Source organism: Poecile atricapillus, chromosome 2 (assembly GCF_030490865.1).
Source record: "Poecile atricapillus isolate bPoeAtr1 chromosome 2, bPoeAtr1.hap1, whole genome shotgun sequence".
NCBI classification, from domain to species: domain Eukaryota; kingdom Metazoa; phylum Chordata; class Aves; order Passeriformes; family Paridae; genus Poecile; species Poecile atricapillus.
In genome coordinates this window covers 43,308,733-43,336,330 of record NC_081250.1, presented here as the reverse complement: position 1 = coordinate 43,336,330, position 27,598 = coordinate 43,308,733, and the positions used below count along the sequence as shown (strand labels likewise).

Sequence of the window (27,598 nt, the reverse complement as noted above, 5' to 3'; positions counted from 1 at the left end):
AAACGGGAATGAAATTAAAATCCACTAAAAGACATTTGAATTTGGGCAAGAACAATAAATCTAATCTTTAAGGTGAAAGAAAGAGAACTCAGGAAAAATAGTGTAGCTATCTGCAGCATTAGATGGTTAAGATCGCCTGTTGAGATATAAGGTCTACTATCTATTGTCTCCAAAGTAATTTCAAAAATACTTCCTTTCTTTATAAACCTGATTTAGCTCCAAAATGCTGACACATTTTCACTCAGTTTTCTGCTTTAAGATATTAATGAGAGCTGTATAAAAGCCCCATGCTTCACTGTGATAATTCCTAATCCTAATCCTTCCTGTTTCTATTTTTCACCTCTTTTAGTTTGAAAAAACAAACAAACAACTAATCTATATCTGAGTTTCCAGAAGAAGAACATCCTCAACCCAAAAATGTCTTCTCACAAAGAAAGCATTTATTTAATTGCTTGAGTTCTACAAAGTGCCATTTGACAGAAAAGTCCAGCACTTCATTAAAAAGGGAATCTTAAATATCATCTTTTCTATGTGGAAAGAACACTACAAAATTAAGATACATCTCCTTTTCCATGTAAGGTGATCAATTTTTCTTTCTTGCAGAGAGGCTGTCATCCCAGTGATTAGGATAATTTTATTAGGTCCATCTGCATTCTGTCTATGTGCATTCAAATACATAAAAAACAGCCCATTTATTATGTTGTAATACAAACATCAGACTATGCCGTTGTTTTCTGAGTCATCTTCTCCTCCCACATTCTGCATTTGTTTATTGCTGTACTAACAAATGCAAGGCTCCCCATTTCCAACCAAACCAGGCATCAAAATTAGTCTTTTTACTCATAATTGTAACTTTAAAATGTCTGCTCTGGCTGTTGTAGGCTCTATACTTTGTGAGCAGCCCATGACCATACAAAACTGGTGATGCTCCTGAACTATGCAGAGAGGCTGGCAGTGGCTGTATTCCACTTCCATGCCAGCTTTTGCATCCTTGTTGGAGTTATTCACCTCACCATTTGTGAAATTGGTTTGACAGCTGTTCATAGACAGCCAGTTAATCTGAGTTTAGTAATACAATTTGAAATGCTAGTTCAGATGCTAGAGATGTTCCATCAAGTTTACTGGCCCCAGTTCAGAAACCAATTCCAAGTGGCATTTCTGAGAGAAGCCAGCATGTCCAGTGCAGGGGAATTTGGCATGTACATAAGAAAAGTTCTTAAAACTTTTTGGTTTTATGACTAGCATCTTTAAATAAGGAGCTTTCAAAGCACTTACACATTTATTTAAACTGTTTCCATATAACAATTCTTTGAGTCTTACCATAGCAGAGCCAGCTCCCAGTCCTCCATGTATTACAGATGCACAAAACATCTCTGGTTCTTTGCAGAATTATCTGAGTACAGAACAGCTTACTGAGCTGAGACCCAGGATCAGATGAATTTCAAGAACAGATAAGGTGGATTTGGCACAGAAGATACCATAAATCAACATGGCAAGCTGTACCTGTGTTTGCCTAGTAAAGTCCAAGCACTGATAGCTTGAGCGAGTTGGTATTTTCAGCTCAGGGCAGGCACTATCAGGGGAGTTCAGGCCCCACAGGCTTCCATTTCCATGTCTGCAGTCCATCCTCTAGAATATTTTCTACCTGAGTTTTGCCATAATTCCATGTGATTTCATATACACCTCCAGTTTCCACAAACCAGGTGACAAAAGGCTGGTTACTGTCCCAATTCCTGAACATCACCAGTGAGGTTGCACACTTAGTAATGTAGCACAGAAGAGAATTCTTTGGTTTGTGCTTTCAGAGAAGTATTTTTAATAAAAATGTTGGTCTTTGGGCTTGGCTGTTTGACCTCTGCAAAGCCTAGCAGTGACAGGACCTTGATCCTGTCCTTTGCTCTGACAAATAAATAGATACTAAGCTTATTTGTGCCTGGGCAGTACTTGGGTAAAGAAGTGGTGCTAGTGAGGGCAATGCCAAGTCTATCATGTTGAAAGAGGAAACAAAACTCCTGCTGCAGAACCCAGGGGACCCTGCTTCTGTTTTGACAGCTGGACTGGCATCCAGCTAAACATCTCTGATACAGCATACTTATACCCTCCACAGGGAGCACAAGGAAGGGTCTGTACAGCTGCTTCTGCCCCCTCACACCCCCATATCTCTCAGCTGGTCTCTGAAAGCACTTTGTGCTTTATCCAGCTGTGTGTATTGCACCAAGGCCAGTCACAACAGCCTTTATTTGCTTAAAAAGCACTGAATTCAGAACAAACTCAGCTGTTGCTTTGGTATTGCTAGATGGTTTAGGCACAGCATTGAGACACTTGATACTTGCTATTAAGATATTCAAAAGAAAACAAGCTTTGAATAAAAATCTTCCTCTTTAGATCTCTTTCTATACAGTAACTTGATGCTAATAGTGGAATGAAGGGTAAAAACCCATTATCTAAAAAAATCATAAAAGCATGGTTATTTCCCAAGAAGACAAGCTAAACAGAAAACATAGGAATGTGATACTTGTAATATTTTGCTTAAATCCACCAAAAGCTTGTTTCAGGTAGCATGGTAACTCAGCAACAACAATTTTCTTCAAAGAGATGAAAATACTTTGATAAATACGTTTAATTTTCTTGTGCCTCAAAGTCATACTTGTCATTGCATTGATGCAGCATTCTCACATTCCAGAGCATGCAGAAGAGAATAAGAAAGGCCACTTTTAATAATAATGATTTTTATTTTTTTTTTTAAAAAGAGTAAAAGTAAAAAAGAAAACAGAATGGTGTAACATATGTAAATTTTCACCATTTGTATTCACAGCAACAGAGTCACACTTGGCTCTTAAGGACTATTGTAGTTTTTTGATCCAAAGGCTTCATTGCTATTGATAAACCACCAGCTATTCACAACCCTTCACAGAAGTAAATGTGAATGCCATTTATTTCTATCTTTAGCACACCTTTTATAGCGTTCTACAGGGTCTGCGGGCTAAGCATGTTACTATTGGCTAATACACACAGGTTTACATTTTTTCTCCTGTACACAATGATACTGTTTTGCTTTACTCTCTCTTCTGCAGGAAGGCTTCAAGGACTTTAGCCTTTAATATCACGACTTATTTCAAAGACTGGTTTGTGCAGACAGGCCTTTACTAATATATAAAATATAGCAACACATTGCATCTCTGGAAAAAAGGCAGATTTTTCTCAGCTGCCACATTCCTAGCATAAGGCTGCCACATGCCTACCAATTTCATGTTGCTACACTCCTCGGTCTGCACAGTACCACACATAGGAAAGTGAGGAGCAAATCACTCAACTGCTCTGACATGTACTGTCATATGTACATATGTCAAAATGGACTCCTAAGATGGTGTCATGATCCAGGATGCCTTGTACTGTCCCTCTTGCAAGGCTTTGTACATGAGCCATACTGGGCACTGAGGCAAGAGCAGGGAAAATCATTCCTCTGCCTTCTGCCTCTGTGCTGCACTGGGCCACAAGACAGCCCACTGGCAGAACCCTGTCAGTAACACAAAGGTGCCCCTGATCCTTTCCTTTCTGTATAAATGCATCATCAAACACCAGTTTGATCCCATATGAGCAGGTGTTACTGGAGCAGATGCCACAATGACACCCAGGCTGGGCACAGCAATGGAGCACCCGGGTGCAAGAAGGGGCTGTGAGAGCAGGGTCCCTTCAGCCCTGAGAGGGGAGGCAAAGGGGAAACCTTGCTGCTGTCTGTGACTATCTGAACAGAGGATAAAAGGAAGATGGTGAATGGTGATAGGACAAGAGACAACAAACATCTGAAACATCCTAAATTCCAATTTGACATTATGAATAAAAAAGAAAAAGAGCGTGATCAAATACTGGAACAGGGCCTAAAGAAGCTGCAAGAGCTCAGTCAACCCTTGGAGATGATCAAAACTTGATCAGACACCCCTGAAAAACCTGATCTGAAAAGAACAGCTTTGAGCAAGGGATTGGACTAGGCTGCCAGAGGTTCCTTCCAACCTAAAGTATTTTATAATGCTGTGGCTATTTGATTCCTCACAAACAGTTCAGAATCACCCCAGATCTATTTGTGTGTGTACACATATTTAACATACATACTAAACAAGTTAAATAGAAACTTAGGAGCTGGCAAGAGGAGCTGGTGCCCAGGGCTGGACAGCTCTCTTCAGAACCATGCATCAGTTACCACTGAGGGAAAAAACAGAAAGGGATTTCTGCCTTCAAGGAAGAAAACTTAAAGAGCTCAAGCACTGTCAGTAGAAGAGAAGTTTGAAACACAGAGATGATTCCCTGAGCTACATCATCCTGAATGAGAAATTCTACCACAAGGATATCGAGGGTTCTGTGCCCCTTTGCAGCTCAGGACAACACACATATGACTAGAAAAAAATAAAAAAAACTTCTTTATTATGATCTAAGCTCAGACTGGTTTGGGGGTTTGAGGTGTTTTGGTTTTTTCCCCTGTGCAAGACAAAACCCTTCAAGTTTAAAAGTTTCAAAGAGAATCACCATCCTATGGTCAGGCATAGATGATACATGCATTTTCAAGCTCTGAAGGATTGTTGTTCAGAAAGACAGTGGAATCTCTTTTCCATCTCTTCTAAATTAGGCTGAAACAGACTCTCAGAACATACATTTAAGAAATGAACTAGGTGATGTACAGGAATTTTGTGCCCATGAAAATCCTTCTATGGAGAAGCACAACAGGACTACTAAGAAATTAAATAAATCATCTTCTGACACAGCCATGTGCAGCTTAGACATAAAGTGAGTTCTTCTAAATGAGAACTAGAAATATAATAAAATTTAAACATTAATATTTTATAATTCTCCTCTTTGCATTTCAAAAAAAGTTAAAAGTTTCAATTATTTTATGGGTGTCACTGGGTGAAGAACTACCTATTGTGAAATGGCTAGAAAAAGAGATACAGAGGGCATAAATCAGAGTGGCCTCAGGGGATGTTAGAAAGAAAGTAGCAAGTTTCAAAGTGTTTATCCAAGGAAAAATTACCTTTTTTTAACCAAAATTAAATTTCTAAGAGAAATATTTTATTTGAAGGACATCTTTTTTTTTCCCCTAAACATTCTACCTCATGGTATTTTATTAGTAAGTACATAGACAAAGCATGAGAGGAAAAAAGAAATTCTTAAAAGGAGTGGTTAACAAAAATGAACAGCAAAAAGGAAGACTTTAACCACATTTTTCCCTAGTTTTCTGAATAATTTGTTGTTTTTTCTTCTGATTTCCTAGTCATGTATACAGAAATGGGAGCTCTGGTAGGCAGTGATGATGAAGATAAAGCCATGCTACCTTCCAAACATGGTTTAAAGTTCAGCAAATCTAAAAATCTTCCAAATATTCTGAAATCTTTTTACTAATGATGGGTGAATAAAAATAAAGAACAACATAGTAATTTAGTCAATAAAAGGGAGCATTTAGTGAGTTTTGGAAGCCATTTCATTTATGTGTAATAGTCCTTCTTATTGTAAAAGTTGCCCTACTATTTGCACTGCTTCCAGCAGGAACAGACCAAGAGATGTAAGCGGAAGGAAAAGTGACCTAATGACATCAACTTAAAAATATCTTACTCCCTGAGTTATTTTAAACTTTTTTTAATCAGTCAAAGTATACTTTTAAATAAAACCTCAGATTTCCTCCTGAATCTGGCAGATACCGACCTCCTGACACTTTCTCTTTCAGTCTGCCTACAGTGTTGGACAGCAAAAAGTCCACATGTTAATACAAAATCTGCCCCTTAAGAGACTTGCTTCCTTCTCCCCGAGATTTGGTCCAAGAATGCCATTTTTAAGACTAAAATTGGGGGCATTTCCACAACCAGAATTTACAGAAAGAGAAGAAAACAAATAGGAATGGCTCATATCCAAACTTCATGCAAGCAGTTGTGCACACAAGAGTCTGGATGTAGCAAAGACGCAAAATGCATTGAATTTGGATATAATCAATAATATAAATTATATGTTGAACAAGTAAGAAAAAGAAGCAAATAATTGCAACCAAGCAAAAAGGTATTGAGCACTTAAACACCTAGATGAAATTCACTTGCAAAAGCACATATTTGCAAGATCACAGGGGCACACTTTGCTCTGTGAAGCAGAAAATAAAGCAGGAGAATTCAACCAAGACCTTCACCGCTGTCACCTAATTCAGTCCATGCAGTTGTCTGACAGTCACACGCAGTGAAAGCTAAACTGATAGAATATACAATCTAATTCAGCATTTACAGCTTCTTTCAGAGCAAATTCTGCCTCACTTGGAACTGCCTCCAGCTTCTTGCATCACCATATAATCTGTTTCAGCTCCCGAGAAATGCCCTCTAGTTTGATAAGTAAGCCATAAAACTGCAAATGGGGCTGGACTGGGAATCCTTTCAAAATGTTTTTCAACACCATCCTGTTCACTGATGCTTCGTTTGCAAGCAAAAGCCTAGTGCATCTTTATTTACATCAGTTTAACCTTGAGTCTAAGATGCAGTGTAAAGTTATGTTGCTCTGTAGGTAGGACAACTTGGAATAAAAACTAGCATCTTTCTAAGGAAGATTTAAAACAATGACATTATCTGAAAGTATCTGCTATAGAAACCAGTATGCAGTATTTTTTTACTTATACAATCTCAGTGCATTTTTTTCTAATTGCTTCCTAAATTCACAGAGTGTTCCATAAATGTTTTTTTAACATAATGCTTTGGAAGGAGTGAAGGGAATTCCTGTGCCATTTTTAGAAAATACTAGCACAGAATAATTTGAACTGTAGTCATTGACCAAGGTGAATTTTGAAGCAGACTCTCTTTATCATAGCCAAAATAAACCAGTCTGAAAAACAGATAAGGAAAAAAGGTAGGAGCTATACAGTAACATAATTTGCTCTCCCCACACTTTGGAAGTGGTTGGGTTTTTTTACGTAATTGCTGTGTAAAGACCTTATTCTGCAAGCTTCCCTCTGTGAATCTGCAAGAGCAAGACTTCTTGTAAGAAATAAGCTATGAATTTTTGTGAATCTGTGAAAAGATTTTAGTAGCTAGGCATGTTGAAGAGTAGATAGATTTGGAAAAGTTTTCCTAAGGAGATTATGGCCAGAGTTCAACTCCTGCTCTCCAAAGGCAACACTTCTAGGGAAGAACTCCTTAAACAAGAGTAATAATTCTTTGTCAATGATAAAAAAACAAATCATTAATTTTCTACTTTCTTGCTAAAACTTCATTAAATCTTGATTTTGCTAGAATAAATCAGATTTAGTATTCCTTTAATTGAATCTGGGACAAGTTGGGCTCAGTGTGAAACCAAGCAATGAAAACAAGAGACAGATGAGGAGGTCAGAGGAGCACGCTACACCTTCAGATCCTGCAAGAGTCTTAGGAGTTTGTCACCCCATGTTCCAAGGACAAGTGTAGGACTGGTAACTGCAAATGCCAGGACTAAACCAGTGTGTTTCTCTCCACAGGCATCCCACGCTATCACTGCAGCAAGTCAGGGAATAAGCCTTATGATCGTGGAAAGCAGGGTAACCACAAGAAAGAGGAGACCAATGGTTAACCACAGCAGAACTCACAGCAATGCTGTCCTCTGAATTGAGATAGGATTTCCTGGTTACAAAGGATAATGTAACAAGAATAATGCAGAAAGGTGCTTAATGTCACTTATTGTAAGTACTATTCTGCTCTGACTTGCCAGACTGAAAAACAAAACAAGACTTCATTATTCCTTAAAGCCTTTGAGCAGTACGATCACTCGTATGGTTATCTTTTAGAGTTACTCATTTACTCATGAGTAAGAATAAGTACCATTTTACAGGCACCAAAACAAAGGGGTATGTGCATAGATGCTGGAAGATCTGCTCAGAAATATTACAGGTTTTTAACCTTCCAAGACTTAAAAGACTACTGTGAAAATCCTTCAACACAGCTTGTAAAAATAACAGGCTATGAAAAAAGCACAGTATTTTATGAGTGAACATTTCCTATTTGAGGGCCCACTTGAAAGTCAAAGCAATATATCTGTAACTTAAAATTAGCCATGAAGACATAGAAATAATGTACACAATTACTGTAACATACTTAACTATTTTGAAACTGTAATGAAATCAGGGGTTTGCCAGGTGTAATGTTTTGCAAGATATTAAGCTAAGGAATTTAACAAGTTATAAGCTTTGCAGTATACAGAAATAAAAAGCAATACAATACAGATCAGAGAGATCATATAATATGTCCCTTTATTCATATGGCTTTAATTTGTTACATTCTTTTTCTGTACAAAGAATTTGAACACCACAGTTAAATACTGAAGCTATTCTCCTCTTTTAACTTGACCCCTTCCCACACAAAAATGTGTCTATAACTGCAGTAGCAGTTTATGCAGAGCTGGGAGTCTTACAAAAATGGATGTGAACACAACAGAAGTCCCAGCTGGCAATTCAAAAATGCAGGATATAATATTTTATTAGTGCCCCTTATGTCCAGTGTTGTTTTGCTTCGGCTTTCTTTCATTTCAGGCAATGAAGTGGTACAATGAGGACAAGCCCTTAAAAATATAGATACATATATCATTTCCTGAATACCTTTTTAAAAAAATAAATCCTCTCCATCCTTGTTTACCATGTTTCATGAGCTGTGAAATTGATACAAATAAAAAGTGGCAATTTTAGCCATGAATGTCAGTGCATGGCTTTAAGTTTTCATGCCTGTTAGAGTGTGGCTCGTTGAATTAAACACTCCTTATGGTTCCTGTAAAAGGTCTGGGCCTTTGGTAGTGAAGATAGCTTTGTATCCAGTTTATCTTTCAACTGTAAACACTGATCCAAATCAGAAGGATCAAAAATGATGGTAAGGAAATGGTAGATTGGTTGCATCTGCAATTTCTTTGAACTATCTAGAAGCACTTTTAGATACAGCTTATAATTCTGTAGCAAATTTCAAGGCAAGCTCTACTGTAGAAATTGAATCAGAAACCCTGAACCTTTAACTATTACTGTTGTAAAACAGGATAATGCCTTGTTCTTCATGCTATTTTTAGCTGCAAAATTGAGCTCCTATACCTAGATGATTTCCTATCTAGTAAACTCAGAAATTTCTGGTATTTCACACTACTTTCCCACATAGGTGGGTGCAGTGCACGGTCTGATACAGATTCCCCTGGATTCTTTACAGTAAGTCCCCATAAGTAGTGTTTCCTAGTTTATTCAATATCTCTGCAAACTTAGGCAAGTAAAAAGGAATTAAGTTGTACAAAGAATTGAGAGGAAATATGCTGTAAAATCTGGCTTCGTTAGAAGACATTGCAACCAAAGTGAAACTACCTGCACTCAAATAATTAATGTGATGCAGTGAGAGATCTGCCATTATCTAGCCCAGCGTGTAGTAGCACACACAGAAAAGCTGAGGTGGTCTATCAGGGGAAAATCTAGGGCAAAGATTACTTTCTGCATCCTAAAATGTCAATATCCAGTTCTCTGGAAAAGGGGGTATCTACTTCTCTGGTTATTCTTTCTGAATGAGAAAAAACAAGCACAGTCAGGTAAATTAGAAGATGAAGGTGAATTATAATGCTATATTAGGAAGCAATGCATTATTTTTGTGGTGGTTCCAGTAGCTGTTTTGGAGGCCACATCATTAAACATTAAACATGTAATGAACCTGCCCAGCTGGAACTGCCTTGCTGTAACTGGCAGAGGAAGACACTGATTGTATTCATCCATAACAACAAGGCTGGGTTGTAGGTCATGGATGGTCCTATTATCTTGTTGATAGTTTTTTGCTTATGTTTTATAAAATGGATGATTTTATTCCATCTGCACTCATTATCATTAATGGAAATGAGCAGTTTAATATGCAGAGCTTTTATCACAGCTTTGTTGGGTTTTTTTTCTGTGAGATGAACTGACCTCTGATTGCCAGCACTACAATGTAATTTTCCTCACCAGTATTTTCACAAACCCACAATTGAAAGATATGTACAATTGCAGAAAATGCCGTAATCTCCAGAAAAATGTACATTGGCCTATCTGTCCTAGTCCAAATGGAGATAAAACTGGTCAAGAGACAGTGGGCTGTGCGTGATGTTAAGCAATTTATTGCTACGTGGCTTTTCTTTTTGATGATAACACGAGAAGATGAATAATTTATTTTGTAGGTAACTCTCAGCAAGAACAGGAAATATAGGTAAAAGTTTATCCTAACACATTTTGCATTACTCATTCCTGTGTCATTGTCATGACTGGCAAAATATGCTTTTTAACATTTAGAAATAATTAATCAATAAAATGAACTTTATGAAATGAAGCAGAAAACAAAACATCCAAATCAAAATATGAAGAGAATTCTGTTATTAATCATTAGCTATTCCTAATGCTAATCATTAGCTATTCCATTCTATGCTGCTCGTTGAAAACGAATGATGTATACAGATATATATATATATATATATGTTCAACACACGAATATTTGAATTTAGCACTGGGAGTGGCTCAGTGTTTCTGTGTCTGTGTTTTTCTCTATAGAAATCTAATTTCAGCTCTTTTGTCTCTTGCTTGTACTTGGAGAAACTGAAGATGGAAGAGACACAAAGATATCTACAGTAACCCAAAACTGTTCCTAGTAGTACAATATATTCTTATCTGCTCCATCCACCATAAATTATTTGTATGATAACAATTCCATAAATTCCTGGAAACACATAAGACATCAACATTTTTCAACTAATATTATAAGCATAACTATAAAATCTCTTTTCATAAGTATCTCATTAGCAAAATGTAATTTTTGTTTCCAAGTAACCAATCTAAAAACTTAATGCAGATTAAAGCTATTACATAAAAGACTTGCAAATGAGCAAAAATACTTTTAATTTTCTTCTATTTACAAAGGTTTAATATTCTAAGGAACACCTTAGAGGTCTAACTAGCTGAAACAATACAGTAAGAACATTTACTGTTCCAATGATACAATCAACATATTCAGTTACTTAATATGGCTAACAGTAATCATTGAAGTAATTTTTTTCTAGTTCTTTCTTAGCCACTCCATTGTCTGTCTCTTTACATAAAAGGAGAAAATTTGTTTACTTTAGATAGTATGATTAAAGATGCAAAACTGTTCAGAAACTTATTATGGCAACTTCAGAGGAATAGAAAAAATAAAATAATAAAAAACCAAAATAAATTAAAATTATAAATAAATTAATATTATAAATAAAATAGAAAATAAAATAAAATAAATAAAAATAAAATAAAAATAAAATAAAATAAAATAAAATAAAATAAAATAAAATTAAATTAAATTAAATTAAATTAAATTAAATTAAATTAAATTAAAATCTTTATTATTGCAAGTAATGTTACCCTGCCCACCTCTCTGAAAATCTGCAGTGCAGTGAAAAGTAATAGGCAAACCAAAAGAATCCTTCGTTCTAGTATGCGTGTCAGCTGGAGAGACCAAGTCCCAGAACCAGGATAATATAAGAATAAGCATTAGATGACCCTGAGAAATGGAATAATGGAAAATGAGGAAACCCAAAGAACATAGCTGTGAGTTCAAAAGTTAGGGCATTAAAACCAAAATAATCTATTATAAATTCTCAGGTAAGAGCTAGGAAGCATCTTAAGGAAAGAATAAGGATGGAAGGCCCAGGTATGCTAAAAATGACAAGTGTTAAAACATTTGGACAGTATAGAAGTGATATGTCGAGGTTTATACACAGGAGAAGTACTTAAGCTACTAGGCGAAAAGGCAAAGAATTTTAAAAATGCTAAAAAAACAGTATTTACATTGCCTGAAGCATTTCTCTTTAGGAAGAAGAATCAGATCATTTCTTTAAGTTCTCAAGAACTTGTACCAGCTGTAAACAGTCTTGAGGAAGCTTTTCTGTAGGTCAATGAGTTCATCTCCACATCAAAACCACAGGGTCCACTCACATCTTTCATATTCCAGAAAATAAACCTGCTTGGAAACTAACAAATTGTTCAGCTACAGGTGATTTCAAAGAACTCTTTCAAATGTCTCTCAAGTGTACAAGGCTACTAATTAGAATAAAAAAATGGTTCAGAATATCATTGCTGATTACATAAAACAAACATGGAGAGAAGCTTAAACTCCCCAGGGAAGTCAATAGCACTTTAATGCTTTTGTCATTGCTAAAACTTGTCCACTGTGAAGTCCAAAACCCCAAACTGCCATAGTGGGTTTTGTTTATCTAACTACACTGCCTTGTTTTTCCCAACTTTCAGTTAAGTGTAACTACCACTACTAAATCTGACTCAAGATGCCACAGTATTCAAAACAACTAACTAAAGCTAAGCTTTGTATTTGACACCTTCTGCAATGACATACAACTATGATTCATAATGGTTTAGATAATTTTCACTGAAAGAGGAGAATAAGGTGTTTTATTCTCTAGTCCTTTCCTTAATCCTTTAATAGCTTGAGCTTTCAATACTCCAAACCCTGATCTTCCCTTCAGCTCATGCTGCAAATTTTATAAGGACTGCAGGCTACGAGCCACAGATACTCTGACCTTTCCTCCATACCTGTGGGGTCTGGGGTACTATCCCTAGCTATTCCTCGCCAGCTTTTCTTGAGAGGATTTTTTTAGGTCTGCCCTTTTCTCTCCCTCCTAAACAGTTTTTAGTTATTAGTTGTACAAGGGAGTTTGTTAGTCTGGCTTTCACATGCTAACTTCTTCTGTTAACACAGTAAGGGTCAGCAAGATTAATTAACATGAAAGACAACTTGCTAAAACCATTTTATAGCCTTGCTCCTAGCTTTTTTTTCTTTTATTATTGTATAGCCATTGATCAAGAACAAAATTCTGTTGGAAAATCAATCGCTGGAACAGTTTCTACATTTTCAAATACAAAGGTGCAATTAATAACTTAATAATTAGACATGTAGGATATGCATGGTTGCACTGAAATGCTAAAAGAAAAGAAGAGACTGAATACTGAATACAGTAAGAACAAGCTTTGACATCAGCTTCAGGAATAACAAGGTATTCACAAAGCAAAGAAGAGAAACCATGTAATTTCTCTTGCCTATCCATAACTCCTTTTTGTCATGAACCCACCACTCCTCCGTCAGAGACTCTGGCACAAGCAATTAAACATGCATTCAGTTTTGTACAATGGACTGACCCAGCTTTTGCAGCACAGATATAAATGCATCTCATTCCTGTCATTATAGTTTAACAGCTTAACGACCTCTAAAGGCAGAAAAATCTGTTTCTTTCCTTCCAAGCATGTTGTTCTGTTTCTGTTTAGGAGTCATTGTATGCTTCTCCCAGTCCATCTCCCACCCACGTTCACTGCTTTCTCTCAGTCCTCCCTTTGTACGTTTCCCCGCCCTCCCCCCAGGATGTACTTCTAGCAGCTGGGTTCTCTCCTACACAGGTCATCTCTCCTCATACTGTGAAACAGCAAGCCAACCACATAGACACAAATGAGGGTACATTGAAAGAAAAGAGTGCCATTTGCAATTAAAAAAAACCCAAAACACAAGTGAACTGATTCTGATGCCTTTAATTTAATGACCTATACTTTCACAGATGTACATAAACCAACACTAAAAGGCAGTGCTATTAGAGAAAAGTAGTCTTCCTACTTCAAAGTATATTGATGCATATTTGCAAGATTCTAATCTGATTAAAAATCTTCCACCATAATAAGTGCTCACACAATGATTTTTAAATATTTAAGAGTAAGACACCACTCCAGAACATTGTAGACAAAAACACATAAATGTGATCTTAAAAATATTCTCCTCATTAAACATATGATTTCCACAGTCTGATCCTTTTCAAAAAGCTTGACTATTTTTTTGTCTATAACAGAAAAATACATGTTATCTAGTACTTAATATTCTTTAGACAATAGCTAAATATTTGAGGACAATATAGATAAGCAGAGATTAAAGAGTTTCCATCTGCTTCTCTCATTGTTAAAGAAAATGGCATCAAAGTGTACCAAAGGTGCAAACACTTTGAATTCTTGTACTCCCTTTTTCACTGGAGAAGTAAGTTAGAAAAAGCTTTTCTAATGCCAGTCATTTCATATGTGGAAACTTTAAGCTATTTCCTTCTAATTCAGCATCTCATTTGGAGGAAGTTCATTCACCTCTATCTCTGCTCACAGGTCACTCAAACTTTGGGAACACAGACCTCCTGCCACGTAACCTTGCTATACATCTGCTGTACATACATTCACCCAGATTAATTTCCTTCTCTCTTTGCCATTTTTTGACAACTTTACAAATCTGGCCACTTTTTAAACCACAGTTTCCCCTCTGCATAAGAACTACAAGGGACAAATCTTTCTTTCTTGATAGGAATTTTCACTTTAACATCAGACTTTGAATTCTTACCGTGGTCTGTAAGTTCAGACATGCCGATTTCACTTGTCTCATTCCCTCTTGGTTCATCATGTCCTGTGGACACAAAGTTCCCCGTAGCGGCTGGCTGAGAATGAATGAGATGTTTTGAAGTCTGCTCATCAGATTCCTTAGTCAAATGATGAGGCAGCATGGAGAAACAGAACAGAGCTTTCAGAAGGATCACAACACAATGGTTGAGCTACATAATTCCTGGGACTTGTGTTAGGCAAATGTTAAAATAAAATCCTAACATTTTTGTAAATGATCAGTAGTGACTCAGCCATAAGAAGCAGGTTTAATATTTTTTTTTCTCTAGACACAATGGAAAACGGAAACCAGAGGACATACAAAAGAAAAAATAAAATACAAAGTGAAAAAAAACTATTTCTGTGATGCATTAATCAACTATTCCAAACTGACCCTTCTCTTTCTACAATAGGATGTGGTGCTAGAATTGAACTGGCTCATCTTCTGTTGCAGATAGCTTAAAAGCAAAGGACAACTTATTCTGGGAGTCATTCCAAGGCTTCATTCTTACTAGAAAGCCAGGTGAAGTGTTAATATGCTTAAACAAATGAAAATAACCCACAGACATGCCAAATTAAAATGTTTAAAGGATTACAAGTCTAAACATCTTGAAAAGAAATGTATTTTGAACTCTGATGTCATATAGTCAGTAAAAACATTTCAGAGAGCAGATTTAGATTTAAGGGTAAAATAAGAAAGAGTAACTTAAAGAAATAAAACTGTGCAATGAATAGAGAGCTTGCTGAACCATATCTGAATTACTGAATGTACTTTGTCTCATCACAGATCAACAGGTTCCGCTAAGCAGTCCAGATTCTGATGCACTTCCCAGTTACAAGTCTCAGAACAGGCCTGTGCCTCTAGTGCTAAAGAAGCCATGTGGGAAACAGAAAAGTATTATACACTGGGTGCACATAAATGAGACCTCCAAAGCAATAGCCCATACTTACATGTAGGACATTGACATTCAGCTGCTGAAAATTACGGGACCTGAATTCTTGCATTCTTTTGATATTTTCTTGATATTTTTCTTCTGCCAGCTGCCTGTAAATACAGAACACTTGTATTTAGAACATGATATCAGAGCATGCACAAAGGGATCTTCTAAAAGCAGACATGGAAAAACAAATTCTGTGCTGAGATTTTCATGTTGTCAAATATTCATGGTATCTACTCAGGTTTTAATGAATGCAAAAAGAGTTTTCAGACCTTACCTCCAAGTGCTATTATATTTTATTTTCACAACTTGCATAACATAATTAAATAGTAACTTATTAATCCCAGTCTTTTCTAGTTCTTCCAACGGTCTTAAATACTTTGGGCTTTATTCCACCACGTAGTGCAGAGACCTTTGAGCTTCAGACAGGCATGGGACATCTGTGTGCTACAAATTCTTCCCCTGGAGGACAGCTGATAACTGTGCTTTTCTGTGTGGAACCACTTCAGACAGGTGCTACATTAAGAAGTTCTTCCAGCTTCCATTAGTATATTCCCCTCCCACCCATCTCTAGATTTTCACTGCTGGAAATAGATCTCCAGTCTGAGAAGGTATAATTTTTGCATTGTTTCCAACATTTTCAGCCAGAGTCAGCTGACAATGATCTAGAGCTCAGTGTTGATCCATTTTAAAAACTCATGCCTGAAAACAAGGTCTGAATATTAATGTTCCCTTCATATTGCAAAATAAATATATTTCATTTTGGTTTTGGGGGAAAGAAAAAAAGTGAAAATCTCATCAGAAAACATCAAAATGGAAGAAAGCAATGAAAATGAAAACCAAACTAGAACTATCCTGCAATTAGCATTATTTCCTAATAATTAATTAATTATTAATTAATTTCTTAATCTTTCTCCATTTTAAAAATGTGAAAGAGACAGTTTCTGTTCCTATGTACAAATTTCATATTAGTACAAGAATTGGCCTACCATATTACTGAAAGCACCATGCAGAAGAGATGTTAGTACTTTCTATATCAGTTCAAGGAGAGGGCTTTTTAAAATTAGAATCAATTTATGTAGCAAATGCCAGTCAGGCACAAGTACTCTTCAGACAAAAGGACATGAAGGTTTTAGTTACTTGCTTCAAATGTGTCATCAAAACCATATATTCTGGTTTTTTTTAAAAATCCCCAAACAAAACCTTCCAGTTGTTTCTCATATTCCATCAGAATTGAGAATCAGAATCATATCCATCAGAAACTGTACTTAATCTCTTCCAAAATATTTTATTATGTCTCACTTAATAAAAAAGCCCATAAATCATAAATCCTTTACAATACAACCATTACTCCTCTTTGATTCTTTGACAAGACTATCTTTCCTCCAGCTATTAACTTCTATTGGAAAACCTCTGAGGCCAAAACAATTGACAAGCACTGGATTGTAACTAAATGTCCAGCTCCTCAGACCGGGCAATTCTTAACATAAATAGTCATTAAAAAAATGTCTCCTATTGTAACACACCTGAAAATCTCTCATACACTTATTTAACCAGAACCACGGTACTCAAAGCACCAGTTTTGGGCTAAAATTCTAATTTTTTTCCTACATAAATAATTTGTGTGATTATTGTCATCCAAAATTCTCATTGACTTTGAGTAGCTGAAGACCCATATTGATTTTATTTCTACCTTGACAATTCTATCTCTCCAATTAGACTGTTGGGTGGGAAAAATTGCATGGTTAGGGCACAACTTACTTCAACTTCTTTGCTTTCTCATCTGCAGCATTTAACTTCCTCAACCGCATTCGTTCCCGCGGTGTCATTTTCTGTACTTCAGAAAGTTCCTGCAGAGTTTGCAAATGAACTTTCTTCTGTCTGAAATTGAATGCAAGGAAACCCAACTTCATATAAAAATGTAAATATTCAGTATTTTGACTGGATATTGAAACACACTGACATTTCAAATGGAATAATTAGAAAGTCTCTGGAACTAAAGCAGACTAAATAGACCTTCGTTTGGAAAGCAAATGCCTCTTTAAATTGAAATATTTAAACTTGGATTTGTGAAGAAGGTGAATCATTTCAGGTGGGGATGGAAATAGGTAGATTCATCTACTTAAAAGAATAAATATTGAAGCACAGTGAAATATTTACCCTGTCGGGCTTCATTATTGGACATATTCCAAGTACAAAGGCAGTCTTTAAATGAGAGCCATAAAACCACTTGTACATTTTGCATTGATTGTTACAAACTGTCTAGAACAAAAGAGAATATTTATGTGTCCTTAATGACAGATATAATTATCATGATGTCCTCTTGAATTTCTGGTCCTAATCAATAATAAGATTTCACAGCTAAAATGGTCTTCACAGACCATCTCTGAAACCTGAGGATAAATTATTGACTTATGTATTTAAGCTGTATTATCAACCAAAGAAAGTAATATTAGTCCTTTATGAGAAAAAGGATACTAATCTCAGATTTTTATCTCACATCCTACAGTAATTAAAACAAAAATTAAACCCTAGTTTGAAATGCCTTGGCAGTCTCCTTTCACTTACACATTACATATTTATTATACAATGTATTTATAACACCAAGTATTCATTTCAAATTACTGTTTTTACTCTTAAGAGATAAATTCACTTTCGATAATCTAAGAAGCCAGGTTTGTAACTGTACAAATTGTAACACTCCTGGACTATAATTCTGAATTTTAATAAATGAGCAGAGAAGATTCATTATGTTTTTCAAATAGTGCAAAGATTTGAATATTAGTGTGAAATATGAAAGATTAAGGACAAAGACAAGAGGAGTTCAATTATTCATAAGAATGGAACTAACTCTTCAAGTATGAATAATGTAGACATATTTCCTTTCTCCTGTAAAAAACTCTAATTCAAATTAAAAGAATCTCATGGGGAAAAAAGCAATTTTTCCTTCAAGTTGAAACTGAACTTGTACAGCCTTATACTTACTTAAATATTTAAAATTTATGACTTGAATGCGAATAGATTAAAATAAGCTATCAGAGGCCTTTACTAGAAGAAATTAGACTCAACCTTTTTGCTTTGCATGGCAAAAAGAATTCCTGGTGAGAAAAAGTAAACATAAATATAAAGTAGCAATGCTTGAGGAGAATACCATAGCAAGAAACTATTTGTACAGTCACTGGGACTAGAGTACTGCTGCAAGAGAGAAGATGTGGGAAATTCACAATATTTAATTTTTTTCTCCCCACCTTTTCTGCTCTCTGTCATTTTTCAGGTATTTTTAGTTCATTTTACCTACCTGTTTAGACCTGGGATAGCAGGAATTATTTGGTATTTTGCTTACCAGTGACAATACAGGCAGCTAATGTTGTCATAAGCACAATGAGAGTCATTATAAGATTATGACTTCTTGCATATTCCAAACACTTGGGCCAAAATAATCACACAGTAACACAAGTGAGGATGAAGTAAAACTTCTCCTAGGATTTTTTCTCTAATTGACGTCCTGAATTTTAAAACCTCAAGATAAATTGCCATTCATTGCTTCTCAATTTACAGGAACTCTGGACCTCTGCAGAGAAGCAGACTTTCTATTTCCTTCTAACAATAGTATAAGAGCATGATGTTTGTTGTTAGAACTACTTGCTCTTCCTCTTAGAGACTATAAACTTGATTTTGAAAAAGTATACTTACAGATCCTGGGATGTACATAAATGTCCTTCCCACATGCTACCTCTGTCAGAAAATGATCCTTCCATTTGGAAGGTGATGAGATTCAATGCATTCAAGCTAATGACAATGGATCAGGTAAAGAATACAGTATGTATTTTACAAAAAATACAAAGTGGTTTTATTAGTCTCATCTAGAAGCATGAGGATATTTGAAGTCTGGATGTATATTTTGCAAGTAACAATCCTGCTTCCCCAAAGCAGACACAATGGTTTTGGTGCATATAGATAATCTGAAAATTTGTGCCCACAAGCTAATGGCAAGAATTAAAAGTTTCTTGAAGATTTTCATACTCTATGTTTCAACAAGCATTAAAATTACTGCATATATTTCGGACAGACTTGGCATAATATCTGGGAAATATTTCAGTGTCCCAAAACTATCTACAGAATGTCTCTTAAGGACCACCTCTGTAGTTAACTATATTTAATTTGAAAAGGAAGCAATCCTCTCAAAGTAAATTGAATTAACTTGAATATATATAATTATTGTTTCATTTTACATCAAGGCTTGCAAAGTCCATTGAACTATTTATACTAGAGGTACCTACTCATACAAAAATGGAAAATTTTGGTCTCACAAAAAGACAGAGGCTCATCTGTCAACAAGAGACACTAAGGACAGAAGTGAAGAGTAGAAACCCAAAACACAATTTGTAAAGATGAGAGCCTACAGCAACTGACAGCAGTTAAACTGGATAAAATGATGTATAAAATATTTTGCTATGCCGAATTCAACTGTCTGTACTCTGCTTTCTTCCTACCACTGACAGCAAACTACAATTTGTTTGGAAAAGCTGAAGGTGGTCACCTCTCCTGAAGGGAGGCTTGCAAACTGCAGAAACACCAGCATCTGCAAAGTGATCTCAGCTGCAAAACTGTGGGTCCTGTACAAGAGCAGAGATCACAAAAAAAAAAAAAGGTGAAAGTCCTATAGCCTCAAAGGCACTGCCAGTTCTGGATTGTTTTAATCTTCATTGCTGTAACCTAATAATTCAAAATAAATTTCAGAGAGCTGTTAAAATCTTGACAGTTATTTAGAGGAAACAAGAAACAGGGATGTTCATTGCTTCTTCCCAGGATCACAAACTTCTGGTTTTGCTCTTACTAGCTCTCAGAACAAAACCTGTACAGAAAACTCAGGGATGAGGAGCAAAGGGGAGGGTGAGCTGCCCATGAAACTGCAGAGCTAATTTACAAAGGCAAAATTAAAATGTCCATGTTGGAATTCGCTTTAAACATTGCAGCATTGTAATTTAATGCAATTAATTCAATATATATTCAGTGCCTAAAAGAGAGATCATGTGTGAAGATACTGCTGATATAAGTACCAAGAAACATTGCTACTCTTGATTTCTCGCTGTAGTTACAAGACAAAAATAATAGCATTCTATGGAGGTATTAGATGAGTATTAGTTTAAGTGTATATGCTTTTAGTTTGGTGTAATTTAGGAAATATAGCTTCCACATTTAATTTTTAGTAACTACCAAAACAGCAGCACTATAAATGATGATGACCTATCTAAAATGACAGTTTAAACCTCCAAAATTTAAAGACAAAGGTAATGATTTATTTACCAATTGGTACTAAATTAACATAAACATATCCTGCACATGCACGTGCAATTTACACAGTCACAAAATAAGAATATTTCATCTGCAAATCTTTTTTTACTCCCTAAATCTTAATTATGCATCTCCCTAATGTGGTTGCTCTGTTGTATTTCAGGGGAATAGGTTTGTCTAAATATGAAGCACTACGAGATTGACACGTGTTAATGACATTGTTTGGCAACACTGTAATTTCATATACTACAGCCCATAAAACTGTTAAAAATACTTACACGGCACCAAAAATGGGAGCAGTTTCTTTCTGCCAGCTAAGTGCCTTGTCTTTCATAGTAATGTTTGTGAACTTGTACTGTGTTTTCTGTAAGGAAATAAAACAGAATAGGTATCAAGATTTGATTATAAAGTTATCCAGAATCTTCATCTATTAGCCAATACCATCCTGATATAAAAACTGTCCAAGGAGTTTCCCTCCCCAGCTTCTCAGAAAGCCAAATAATACAGGCACTGAAGCCTGGAAAAAAGAGCAAGAGGCATTGGTTTTCATTAAAACTATGATGAACCAGAACAGTTCAGAGATATATGTACCCAGGGCCAAGTGATCTACATTTGTTATGCATAGATGCCTGTTTTACTTATTGCTCATAACATTTAAGAGGGGATACATTCAGCATATCAAGTGATGAGGGTGTCATTCCTCACTCACATTTGTACTATAGCTCTGAAAGTCCCCTAGATAAATGCTCCCATCAACAGCTATCAAAGTATTTTTTCTCAACATGATTTCCCTGCCTCCATTTTGCTTTTGCAAAATACATACTCAAATGGCAAATGTACAGCTACTGCTTTTTCTTACATACTTTTAGTTGTTCATCAATATAAGGGGATTTTAGGATCTCTGCTGCTGCTGGTCTCAATGAAGGATTCTTACTTAACATGCTGAAACATTAAAAACCAAAAGTAGCAATTAAGCAATTGTCCAAACTTAGTGAAAAATCTGCTAAACAAGAAAATAACATACCTGCATAGCACAGTATTCAGTTTGCTTGGATATCCATCAGGAAGAGAAGGTGTTTCACCTTCCACAATTTTTAACACAACAGACAAAAAATTCTGTCCTGCAAATGCATGGTTCATACAGCACATCTCATACAAAATGCATCCCAGAGACCTTGAAGAATAAACAAATAGGGATAACATATTATTCACCAGTCCTAATGGCCATCATAAAAGGTCACCAAGTTGGACATTTTAAAAAAAACACTCTTATAATATTTTTATGTAATGACTATTCATAACAATTTGCAGTTCTGTCTGACAAATGTTTTTTAAAAAACAGGGAAGTTGAGTTTTGCAGGCCTTGGAGGATGCTCAGCTCTTTCTCCAGTCAGGGGTGCTGACTTGATCAATGACTGCTTTGATCAAGGTCTCAGAAAATACTGGTGAGAGCCAGATACAGGTCAAGGCTCATCTAAGCAACCAGCTTAAATATCTTTATATTTGACTGTGGTATTTTTAATTTAATCTGTGATTCCATAAGAAGTAAGAAAATAAAGCATAATGATAAGAAATATGTATGGGTAAATGGCTTTCAGGAAAGGGGTATAAAAATCTTTGAAAGCAAATAATGAATAAAGTTTCAATTATTCATTTTGGTTAAAGAAGTGGCGTTGAGGCACATCTAGCAATAGAAAAAACAAGAGCAAATAATTTTAAAGCCAAAACCAAGGGCCTACATTCAGTGCAAATAAGGGAGAGAGAATGGGGGGGACTCCACTCACTGGTACTTTTCAAGCAAGTGTGTCAAAATCATTAACAGAGCATTTTTGCTAAGAATCAGCTAAAGAACAACTACTGAGGTAAATAAATAGTTAAAACTTATCAAACACCTTTCAAACTTTAAAAATCAGTAAACAGTAATACACAGATGATAACCTGTATTTATGATGTATGTTCAGACTCCAAAACAAGATAATTACTACATGAGAAAATACTTAAAGCAAAAAGAACAACAACAAAAAAAACCCCTATGCACACAGCATCTGAAAGCATCAAATAAAAATGGAAATCAGCCAGCGAGAAGAAAAAAAGAAGGAAAATCCCAACCTGACAGACTGTACTATAACTTCCTTTTGCAGAATCAATCTGTTTTGGAAGCTGCTTGATTCTGGCAGCTAGAAATTGTTTAATGAGCCATTAGGAACACGGGATTTGACACATCAGGCAAGCTGATTTATACATCTAGTTTAGTGCTCTGACTACACCTGAGGTGGAGAAAGATGAAAAGAATGCCCAGGGCATTCTGCTGTAGCCAGGGCTGTGAACAGGCTACCCAGGGAAAATCCCATCTTTTCCATGAAAGAAAAAAATCAGGGAAAAAAGTAAAGAAAAATTAAGGAAAAAGAATAAAGTTTCCTTCTGCAGGATCAAAATCTTTGAAATAATATAAATATCTCCTAAACTGAGAAATGCTGCCCTGGATTCCTGAATAAGGTTATTTCTTCCTCCCAAGAGAGTTGCTGAGCTGCAAACACCTAAAGAAGTAACAGACAAGCTTTTGGCTCAAAACTGCCTTTCTCAGTTTCTTCTATATTGTTTCTCATTGTTTCTCAGTTTCTACATTTTTGGTCTAAGCACCTTGTGAGGAGCAAGAGGAAATTGCTTCCCAGTTCCGGTAAGCAATCCACACACAATCCAAACATACAATTTAATTACTTTTATAATCTTAGCCTAAATAAGTTCCAATGTTATAAAATTCTAGAATGGTCATTAAACCAGCCAGCCAGCACACTTGGTTTGACAAATCCCTATATTCATGAATAGGTTTGACAAAGTTCCTGAACAGCACATAATTTCAGCAAAATTTGGGCATGATCAGTTCATGTTGAAGCTACTTGTGCTTGATTATATCATAAAATGGAGCATCTAGACAGGCCTCAGTGTGTTCTCCCCAGTCTCAACTGACAGACCACTAACTTCTCCCTCTAAGGATAAAACACCCTGAGGTTTTTGATGTTGCTTACATAAATATTGTCATCTTTTTAACATCTTCTGATGTTTTGTAAAAAAATATTACAGTTCTTCAAAGGTTCTAAGATCCAAGTTAGCTTTAAATTCAACTTCAAAAGTCAGATAATGTAAATGCATATACCTTTATGGCTTATATCTCTTATTCTGATCATATCATAAGGTCTTAAGAATTCATTGGCTTCAGAGTCTGCGAGGAATGTGTCCCTGAATTTAGTTTCCTCAATACTCACTCATCAGCCCTTAAATGAGAACTCCCTGCTGCTGTCTTCCCCAGCCCCATCCCCTCAGCCTTCTCATTGCTTCATTTTTTGATTGTTAATATGAAAGAAAAAGACAAAGTGGAGGGAAAGCACAGACAAGCAAGCACAATAAAATGAAAGCCTCCAGATCTGTGGTGTGAGCAGCCCAATTTAGCCAAACACAACAGACAAACCATCTGTCAAAATCTGACAGTTCTTGATGGAAGACAGAGTACAACAGATTTACATGTGGTTGTGACATTGCTTTGTCTCTGCCACAGCACTGGAGGCATGGGAATGTCGGCTGAGCCCCAACAGCATCAGTGTCACCACAGGGTGTGTGAGGGCTGGAAGGGACAGCAGGACAGTGGCACAGCAGCGCCTCGGGGTCACGCTGCACTGGGCTACCAGGGAGCCCAATTGCCCAAACACCCATCACTGACTGACCCCTGACCTGGCCTGGCCTCCTGGGCTCTCTGTCTTTGACTCCTCTCCCTGCTGGATCTGGGAAGCACCGATGGGAAGAAGGGGTCGTGAACTGCTGAACTGAGTTCCCTGAAGACGCTTCTTATCTGGAAAGAAGGAAACCCCAGACTGTGTCATCTGCAAAGGTTTTCTCTCATGGCCCGGCCAGTCCAGGCTCAGGGATGCTGGGGAAAACATGTGAGCCAACTTTAATTTGCCTCCTGTGGATTTAGATTTGACATAAAGCATGGAATGGCAAAGAATTCCAGCCCTGACATTTCAACTGAAGAAAAACATAAATGCTGCTGCTCCTCTGAGCCTAACTGCAGAACTTCCATAGGGAAAAACAGTAAAATATGAAGCTTTTTTCCCCATCTATTTACCTTGGGCTATAAAGGACAATACTTCTTGCATCAGCTGCTGCACTGTGAATATTCAAGCCAGTCTTGAAAAGCCAGTACAGAACGTTTCAGTGAACCTGAAAAGCACAGTGTCTCTTTGGAGCACATCATTAATGCAGCATAAATTAAGGTCTTTCCAATGAACTGAACTGAACAGTGAGAGGATCATGATAACAAGGTGAGACAGCACTAATTGTTTTTTCCAGAAGATATTTTACATTATCTTACATTTAACATGGGAACACTTGCAAGTCTGAATTTTTGTGTGTGAATTTTTGGGTCCTGCTGGAGATCAGAAAAACAAGTCTGAAGAGAGAATGTCACTTCAGGTCCATATAAAAGACTTGGGCAACTCCTTGAAATTCCTCAGGGGTCAACAAACAGTGCTGTTTAACATATCTGTCAGCAACACGGACAGAGGGACTGAGTGTATCCTCAGCAAGTTTGCTGACAAGCTGTGTGGTATGGTCGACATGCTGGAAGGAAGGGCTGTCATCCAAAGGGATCTTGGCAGACTTGAGAGATGAGCTCATGCCAACCTTATGGAATACAAGGCAAATTGTAAGGTCCTGCACTTAGGTCACAAATGCAGACTGGCCAGAGAATGGATTGAAAGCAGGCCTGAGGAGAAGGACTTGCATGATGAAAAGCTCAATGTGACTTGGCAACGTGTGCTGACAGCCCAGAAAGCCATCCACATCCTGGGCTGCATCAGAAGCAGTGTGAACAGCAGGCTGAGGAACAAGATTCTTCCCTCTACTCCATTATTCTGAGACCTCACGTGGAGTACTGCATCCAGACCCTCAAGATGAGAAGGATGCAGACCTGTTGAAGCAAGTCCAGAGGAGATACTCAAAGATGATCTGAGGGCTGGAACACCACTTCCATGAGAGAGTTGGGACTGTTCAGCCTGGAGAAGGCTCCAGGGAGACCCTTGAGCACCCTCCAGCACATAAAGTGAGAGAGAACCACAGAGAAAGCCAGAGAGAGACTTTGTAAAAAGGCATGTAATGATAGGACAAGGAGTAACAACTTCAAGCTGAGAGAGAGTTCAAGGCCAGGCTGGAGCAACCTCAGACTTTGAGCAACCTCATCTAGTAGATGTCCCTGCTCACAGCAGGGGGATGGGAACAAGATGATCTTTATCCTTCCAACCCAAACCATTCTATGAGTCTTTGATCCTTCATGAGCAACCAAACTTCCTGCACAGTGGCCCAAGGACTTAATCTCATCTGGAGCCTCCAGGGTGGGCTTCCCTGTATACTCAGTGACCTCTTGTCTTTTGTTAAATGGGGATAGTGGAAAAAAAGCAAGAATCATTGAAAGAACCATTATGAATGATTCAAAGAATCAATATTAAAATATTAAAAGACGTGAGTATCAATCAAACACGAGTCCTGATCAAAAAAACAGAATGAGTTCAAAAAAAGAACGGGTTTGTGGGCTGGGGAAGTACTGATCAGGGCACACCTCCTCCTTAGTGCCACTGCACTGAGGGCCAAGAAGCTCCTGCTGAAGGCCGTTTCACCCTCAGGTGAGTGCTCTTGGTAATGATTTGGAAAGATCACAAGAGGCAGAAAGTATAGCAGAAAGCTGGTAGCTACTGAGTTTGGGATGGGGGGCTTTTTTTCTGTGTTTTTGTAAATTTTGAAATGGTGATCAACACATGATTTATAAAAGTATTTGACCAAACTCTGATTATGCTTACTCTATACAACTTCAATGACCTATATGGATTGACACTAGTAACCACAAATAGAACTTAAACATGTATTTTACTTCCTGTTTTCACTGCAAAAAAATAAATTATTCCTTAGAGTAGAAGAGCACAAAAGGCAGGCTTCCCTGCCTATTCATTTGTTTTGACATCTTTTGAAATCTTCTCCCAATATATTATTATTGACTACATGTATTAACTGATATTTGCTTCAGATGAACAAGAGAGAATCTGACATCAAATCCATAGCACTCAGCCACACAGGCTATGAGATGAGATTCCTGACATATCTGTTGACTGCACTGAATATGTCAACTGTGAAAAATGGTTGCTACCATTTGAAAATATAGATGACTGTCCTCCACTTTTAGTATTATATCCTGCAGCCACAAGTATATTTTGAAAAGGCAGAACTGAGACAAAGCTAGAGTAAATTATCAAGCAGTCAAACTATAATCCAGGGGCCAAATGTTTTACAAAGGCACTTTCCTGGTTTGAAATACTTATTTTAAAATTAATCTTCTGATACATATACCTACCGGAAAAAAAAACCAACAAACAACAAAACACCTCATAAAAGAAACAAAGCCCCTTAAATAAAATACTATGACAAAATTTAAAAACTCAACACTTTTAACTATAATCTTAAACCATGAGATGCTTTAAGACACACATATAAACAAGCCAGATATTTTTGCTATTACAAAAAAATCATTCTTCATCTTAGTTTGGAAGAGTACCTGCACACCCACAAGTTTCCTAAAGTCTTTCAACAGACCTCAGCTGCTAAACTTGATCCTTTAATCATCACCTCAGAAGTCCTGATCTCAAGAATTTGTGCCATCTAAATGCAGAACCAATACTTTTCTTTTTACCTTTGAGTCTCTTCTAAAACAGAGTGCCTTTTTGTTTCTGTTCTAACACTGCAGTTATTCTCATTTTCAGCTCCACTTCCAAATACTTTCTTGCTTTTAACGTTTGCCAATGTTTTTAAATTTAGTTCCTAAGAAGGTCCTTCTATCCTCTCAGCCAGAATCACTCTTTTCTCATCCATCTAAAGTTTCACAGAAAGTTGCTTTTTTTCAATTCATCTATCTCAA

General features: G+C 36.7%; 1 protein-coding gene across 5 annotated transcripts in view; it reads right to left on the bottom strand.

Moving 5' to 3' along the window:
* The window catches only part of NEK11 (NIMA related kinase 11), an 83,127-nt gene that overhangs the window by 27,560 nt on the left and 27,969 nt on the right, over positions 1-27,598 (bottom strand). For 3 of the 5 annotated variants that reach the window (XM_058831197.1, XM_058831201.1, XM_058831200.1), the window contains 6 exons: positions 21,668-21,817; positions 21,507-21,585; positions 20,922-21,007; positions 17,110-17,229; positions 15,362-15,455; positions 14,376-14,511 (listed from right to left, as the gene is read on the bottom strand). In XM_058831197.1, coding sequence (XP_058687180.1) covers positions 14,376-14,511; positions 15,362-15,455; positions 17,110-17,229; positions 20,922-21,007; positions 21,507-21,585; positions 21,668-21,817 — 665 coding nt within the window. The remainder of the gene's footprint in view (positions 1-14,375; positions 14,512-15,361; positions 15,456-17,109; positions 17,230-20,921; positions 21,008-21,506; positions 21,586-21,667; positions 21,818-27,598) is intronic. The other 2 variants (XM_058831198.1, XM_058831199.1) reach the window with 2 other exon arrangements.